Here is a 6,491-nt window from a genome sequence, read left to right as displayed (position 1 = left end):
ACTGGTATTAAATGTAATGCATTTGTTAGCTCACCATTCTGTGACTAAAGAGATTATTGAACTTGTACAACCAATATAGAAAAATGATACTGAAATAAAAGGCATTTTGTTACTTCAAACAAATGAACTCAAAAAGGAAAGGACATAAAATGACTTGATATTTTATGGAATACTTTTGCATCAACAACCTTGAAACATATACCTCATCATCTCAGCTGATCATTCTAACAGTTTGGGAGTTACATGTGGGAAATCTGATAAACTTCCAAGATCCTCTCCCCAGCAACATGCACACACACAGGAAATTTGCCATGCTATTTTAAGATTTCCATAAAGTCACAGAAGTATACACATAAACCTACCTAGAGTCCAGGGATTCCCTATTTAAGATTTCTGATTGAGTTTATAAATTCTATAAGGGCCCAGACATATTTTTATAACATGGTACCTGGCCCTTTAAATGATATTTATACATGGTTAGAAATCAACAGTGGTGGTGAAATTGGTTTGAATCCAGCATAACTGTGAACATACACTAAATAATTGCTGATAGATTGGTTAAAATTTAATAAAGATAAGCTTTAGAATTCAAGTATGGATTATTTAATCTGAATTTTTTATAAATTCCAGTCCTACCACTGCAATTTTGGTACACTATGTCTGATTCAGATAAGGAGAGACATTTGTGGGCTTTGTTTTCAGTGTTACTCTGCAGAGCATGCAACTCTCCCATTTCCCACAGTCCAGGTCAGCTAACCTCATTAGGCACTCTTTTCCCTAGTTCTGAACACTCTTTCCTTCAAGTATGGGAAAGAGATACAGGATTTCCCAATCTGACATGAGAAGTGGGCTGGAAAATGCCTAGTTCCTACTCTTCTGCTCTACTGAACATCTTAAGAAACAAGGAGTTATGATATCTTGCATGCTTAATAGAAAAAGATATCATTGAAAAATAATTATTTGCACCAGGCATATTCTCCTAAGAAAATGAATATTCTCCACCCGCTTTTATTTCTATGTATTTCTATAATTGCTGATATAAGGCAAAATGTTTGCAGTCCAACGTAAATCAGAAATCCTAGCAACAAAACCCACAATTTTGTGTCAGAAATCTGGTTTTGAATCTGAACAAAGATAGGAGTTTTTGGTATATCTCACATTGTTTTAAAAATGCAATGTGTATTTATCATTAACAACGATCTGAAGGTTAATATGTACTTAGTGCTGAGAACTGGTAATCAGAAGGTAAGTAAGATATCATTTCTGATCTCAAGAAGGCCACAGTCCAGTAGTAGAGAGATACATCTACCTATGTAAACTACGGTAAAATAATGATAGAGGTAAATGCTAGGTAAAGTTGTGGGTCTACTGAGGAAGTGATTATATGAAGGTTCACAGTGGAGATGCTTGAGCTGGGTCTTGAAGGATGAATAGCAACTCATCATATGGTTGGAGGGAGAATATCTAAAATTAAGGAAACAGCATGTGAAACATTATAGAACAGTATAATAAAAATGATGAGTTTGGGGAAGTATATACAAATTGGTGGAAGGAATTAAAGCTATAGAAGTATACAACTGCAAAATCATGCCAAGCCTTGTTTATCTTTACAGTAAGTTAAAACTTTGTCACATAGAGAATGGAGAGCCACCAGAGCTTTTTGAGCTGTGGCTTACCTAGTTAGACTTGCAATTTCTAAAGATCACTTTCGTAACAGAGTAGAGGACAGATTGCAGGAGAGAGGATGGAAGCTGGGAGACTAGCAGATCTGTAAGTATCAGAGACGATAAGGACCTAACCAAGGTGTTACAAATGATAGACATTATATTTGTGATTATGGGTGTCTTAGTACATTTAGTGTTGCTATAAAGGAGTACCTGAGGCTGGATAATTTATAGGGAAAAGAGGTTCATGTGGCTCATGATTCTGGTGGCTGGAAAGTCCAGGATTGTGCAGCTGCATTGGTGAGGACCTCATGCTGCTTCAACTCATGATGGAAAGCAGAAGAGGAGCAGGAGTGTGCCAAAGAGATCATATGGTAAGAGAGGAAGCCGGATTCTTTTTAACAACCTGCTCTTGTGAGGGAATTAATCCATTCTTGCCAGAGTGAGAACTCACTCCCTGCCACTGGGAGGGCATTAACCTTATCATGAGGAATCTGCCCCCATGACCCAAATACCTTCTACTAGGCCCCATCTCCCTACACTACCACAGCGAAGATCAAATTTCAACATGAATTTTGGCAGGGAAAAACTATATCCAAGTCATAGCAATGGGAATGGGGAAGAAACAGGGAAGAAGAGAGGAGAGGAATACTTTTACAGAGGATGATGATCTATCATAATGATGATCGAATCATACATAACCTTATATCCCTCGGTAATCTCATTTGATTTGAATTCACAAAGTAACACTATGAGAAGGCAAAGTAAATCCTATTGCATATATTTATTATGAATCTGAGATTTGGAAATTATTCCAAAAGAACATATTTACTATATGGCACCATGTTCAAAAGCCAAGACTTTAATAATACTATTATTATACAATAAAACTTTTACAATATTCAGCTTTCAAGTATTTTCAAATACTTGTGACTGAGATACAATCGTGTCTTTTAAAACAGACATGATTAACTGTTTCTACTCTTTGTAAATCAGGAGGGTGCTCAAAAAACACAGTTCTATTATGTAAATCAGCTTCACCCAGATAATTAAACATATAGCCAGCTGCTAATGGGGATGGATTATTAACAAAAGAAAGAAGGGACGGAATATGAATGTACATGAAAGTAGGGGTGTGTTAGACAGAAAGAGATGCAGAGAGGGAGAGTGGAGAGAGAAGAGACAGAGGAGAGAAAAAAGAGGAAGAGAGAAGAGACAGAGAAGGGAGAGAAAGAAACTGTTGATAGAGACATTTGGATTTTTGGCTTACTGGGTTTGAGAGGTTATTACCAACTACTTTTAATTTACATCCTAATGTAGCTATACGTTCAGATAGTTGGACTGAAAATTAGGTTAAAAATATTATCCCAAAGACTATTAAAATAACTTCAAAGTATACTATATGTGTAGCCTGTCAAAAAAGCATTCTTGCTGAAGTTGATGATTTCCAGTTTATCATTTATTTTACAAGCATTGATTGAACACACGTTTTACACTGAGCACACAAACATGATAGCATAACATATGACTGGGAAATCCTTTTTTAGCTTTCTCCTTTCTATTACTCTAAGTTGGAAAATAAAAGATCAACTTTGTTTACATCATAAAATAATAAAATTAATATGTATTAGGCAATATAAAAGTTATTACAACTTACAGAAAACTTTGATGAGAAAAACAAGTCCACTACCCTCATGAAGATAATGCATAAATTTTTCTGTGCTTTCTAAAATCGTTAAACCGTTTATCCACAATTTGCTTTCAAACAATCTTTTTTTTTTTCAACTTCAATCTCTAACAGTAGAACTCTAGGTCTATCAAAATCCAAGCAATCTGCTGCTTTTTATTTTATAATACATGGAAATTCTAGCTGCCTTTCTCCCCAGGTGCTTTCACACATATGTCCCTCTTGTTAGAACAAACATTACCATTCTCCTATAAGCCTGGGAAACTTGAGACAGCCGCTATTGTTCCAGAAGGTGGTTTTTATTTTCAGTGATAGATCAATCATATTTTAGCCAGAAAGTCAACAACAAAACTTGACAGCGATTCTTCCCTTCTCCCTCTTCAAATGCTCATGGTCCGCTTCATTTTTAGTCACCTCCTCTCGAGGTCAGCTCCTAAACAGCAGATGGTGTGCTTGTGTGCAGCAGCTGGCTTCATTCCACTCCGTCCCCTCCTTCTCTCGAGGGACTGTGTGCGTGTGCCTGCGTGCGCGCCCGTTTGTGTATGAACATTCACGACTTTCAGTTGCCATTCAATGCTTTCTGCTTCTCCCAGCCAAAAAGCTGGGAAGCTTGGCGTACTCTCCAGCAATGAACCCAGATGTCCAGCTGTGATACAGTTTCCTTTCCAGTCTCCCTGCTGGAGCAGTATTCATTCACAACTCCAAATAAAAGAGTTATCTACAAGCCCTGTTTTGTCCTTATGGTTTGGCGTTACAGTCATATTTGGGGGAAATAGTGTAGGAGCCAGAGGCAATGAGTGAAAATCTAAAATTATTTTCCCGTTTCACTAGGATGGGATGAGATGGTTCTTCAATGTGGCTCAGGTCCTTGTCGTTTATGGGGCTGGCTCACTCAATGCATCATTGCCTACATCAATGTCTCTGTTTTCTTTCTTCAGATGAATATGCTGATGAAACTCCAAGAAGCAGCCAATTACTCGGGCACACAAAGCTGCGACAGTGAAAGCACCAGCCACCGTGAGGACATTTTGGATTCGTCTCTTGAATCTACCCTCTAAAGGGTGAAAAAAGTTAGGGGGAAAAACTATGCTTTTAAAAAATGTTTGAAAAGAAAGGTATTTTCACTAAACCACTGCCAGTATAAAAGCACCCTGTCAAGGGCCCTGACCCAGAGTCGTGGTCTCCAAGGAGGCAGCAGAATTAAGTCTGAATCGCCAAGATGCTAAATTGAAATGAAAGCTTAACTTTATTTTATTTTTAAGCATTTTTATATTCATGGAGTGATAGAAAGCTCCATTCCTCAACTGGAAAGGACCCTAAAGACAGGGCAACTGAGTAGATTGCACATGGGTTAGCCAAACTGGACTTTCTTTTTTTCCTCTTTAAAAGTTTACAATGCAGACCTTTTTTTGTCCCTTCCTTTTGTTTCCTCTGCGGGGCTGTTTGTTCTCCCCAGGTAGGGTCCATTCTTCTAACTTGTCCAACCTCCTTTGTGCCACATGGTGCTGGGCACAGGGCTCCAGTAGTGTTTGTGTTGTGCGCTCACCCCATTCCGAAATGAATCCAAGAGGCCAGTCCTCCATAAGCACAAATGGAATTGTGCAACCACCAGAAAAACACTACTGTGGCAAACTGGAGAAGTGCCAATTTAATTCTAACTGCCATGTTCTCATGATGTGCTCCACCAACTTTTTAGTATATGAGTCACAGGTTTTATAAGATTGTTTTTATCACAGTGGTCTTTTTAAACCACCTGCCCACTCCCTTAACAAGAGTTTTATACCAATTATTAGTCAACACTGAAAAAAGGCTTTTTTAGGGCTTTATTTGTTTGAGCCTTTTCAGTGAAAGAAGGAACATTTCCTATGGTGCTGTCTCACTGCCTTAAAACAGATTTCTACAACAGTTTAACAGCTGGTTTAAATCCTAAACCATTGGTAATTTCCACTGTCTTTTCATTTACAACCAAGCAACATCAGTTAACAGTAGCCTCATCTCTATATAGCTTTCTCTCTTTTTTTTTTTGAAGAAATGGATAGGAGAAAGATCAGTATTTTTACCTTGTGAATAGATTGCTTTGCCTATCCTCCAAAATATTCCAGTAACCCAGAAACCCTCTTTGACCGTCACTTAAAAGTTGAGACGTGGCGAAATTATATCCAGTTCTAAGTGAAAGAGTTTCAGAAGGCGGGAGATTTTGAATTTTTATCCAGCAGAGCTGGAAGCACTAGATGCAGCATGAGCACAACTGTTTGGCTTTCCTTCCCTGTTCTTTTTTTTTTTTTTTTTAATTCGTTTTGACGCATGTTGTTTTGATTGCTATTGTTGTACATGAGAAATTCAGCATTAAAGAACACTGAAGCAGTAAAGTCACTGTGGAAGAGGAAGCGTTTATACTGTAAAAGAAGGTTAGATTTGCACAGTCTACTGGGTAGGTATTGTAAATAATAATTTTTAAAACTTGCACAAGTCAAAACAAACACAAACAAAATTGTATTTTATCCTGTTGGTGTTAAGAGGTGTTTCACTTGCTGAGATTTCCTGTACGTTGCAAACAAATACAGAATGCAAACCCTCAAAGCTGTTATTATCTGGTGTGTTTGTCCTGTATTTACAGTTGTTATGACTATGCAGGAGCTATCAGTGCTAGAGTGAGCATGCTTCAAAACTGTACCTGAAGCCAATATATTTTTGGATGAGTAAAACTGTCTGAAAGTACATCTGTCCTGGCAGGCTTTAAAGAACGTGCATGAAAACTGATCAGTCATTGGAGAAGTTACCACCACACACAGAGGACAGGTTTAAGTGTATAAAACCCAAGGGCTAGGCCATGGTGTAGACTTGTTCTATGCATGTGAAAATGTGTTACTTTTAGGACGTGTAATTGGTGCTACTCTCTGTGACCACTCATGGGTCAGTTGCTATAAAATAACAACAACAACAATACCACCACCACAATACATCTGTGCAGTTTTCAGAGTGTTACTAAATGTATAGGTCCTTACACGGTGCTATTGCCCTAAGGGAAATCCGAACTGAATTTATGCACATAGAATTGTCACCCTGACTTTGAAGCCTCAAACATGGATCAAATCTGTTGTGAAACATCAATATATGTAGCTGGATGAGTGACTAGTTGC

At 37.9% G+C, this 6,491-nt stretch overlaps 1 protein-coding gene across 1 annotated transcript in view; it reads left to right on the top strand.

Moving 5' to 3' along the window:
* NAV3 (neuron navigator 3) overlaps window positions 1-4,409 on the top strand; it is a 401,664-nt gene extending 397,255 nt beyond the window's left edge. Inside the window, exon 39 of the mRNA XM_012648357.1 lies at window positions 4,290-4,409. Coding sequence (XP_012503811.1) covers window positions 4,290-4,409 — 120 coding nt within the window. The remainder of the gene's footprint in view (window positions 1-4,289) is intronic.
* The last annotated feature ends 2,082 nt before the right edge of the window (window positions 4,410-6,491 follow it).

The sequence above is a fragment of the Propithecus coquereli genome, unplaced genomic scaffold (assembly GCF_000956105.1).
Source record: "Propithecus coquereli isolate 6110/MARCELLA unplaced genomic scaffold, Pcoq_1.0 Scaffold282, whole genome shotgun sequence".
Taxonomy (NCBI): Eukaryota; Metazoa; Chordata; class Mammalia; order Primates; family Indriidae; genus Propithecus; species Propithecus coquereli.
This window is presented reverse-complemented; position numbering and strand designations above follow the sequence as displayed.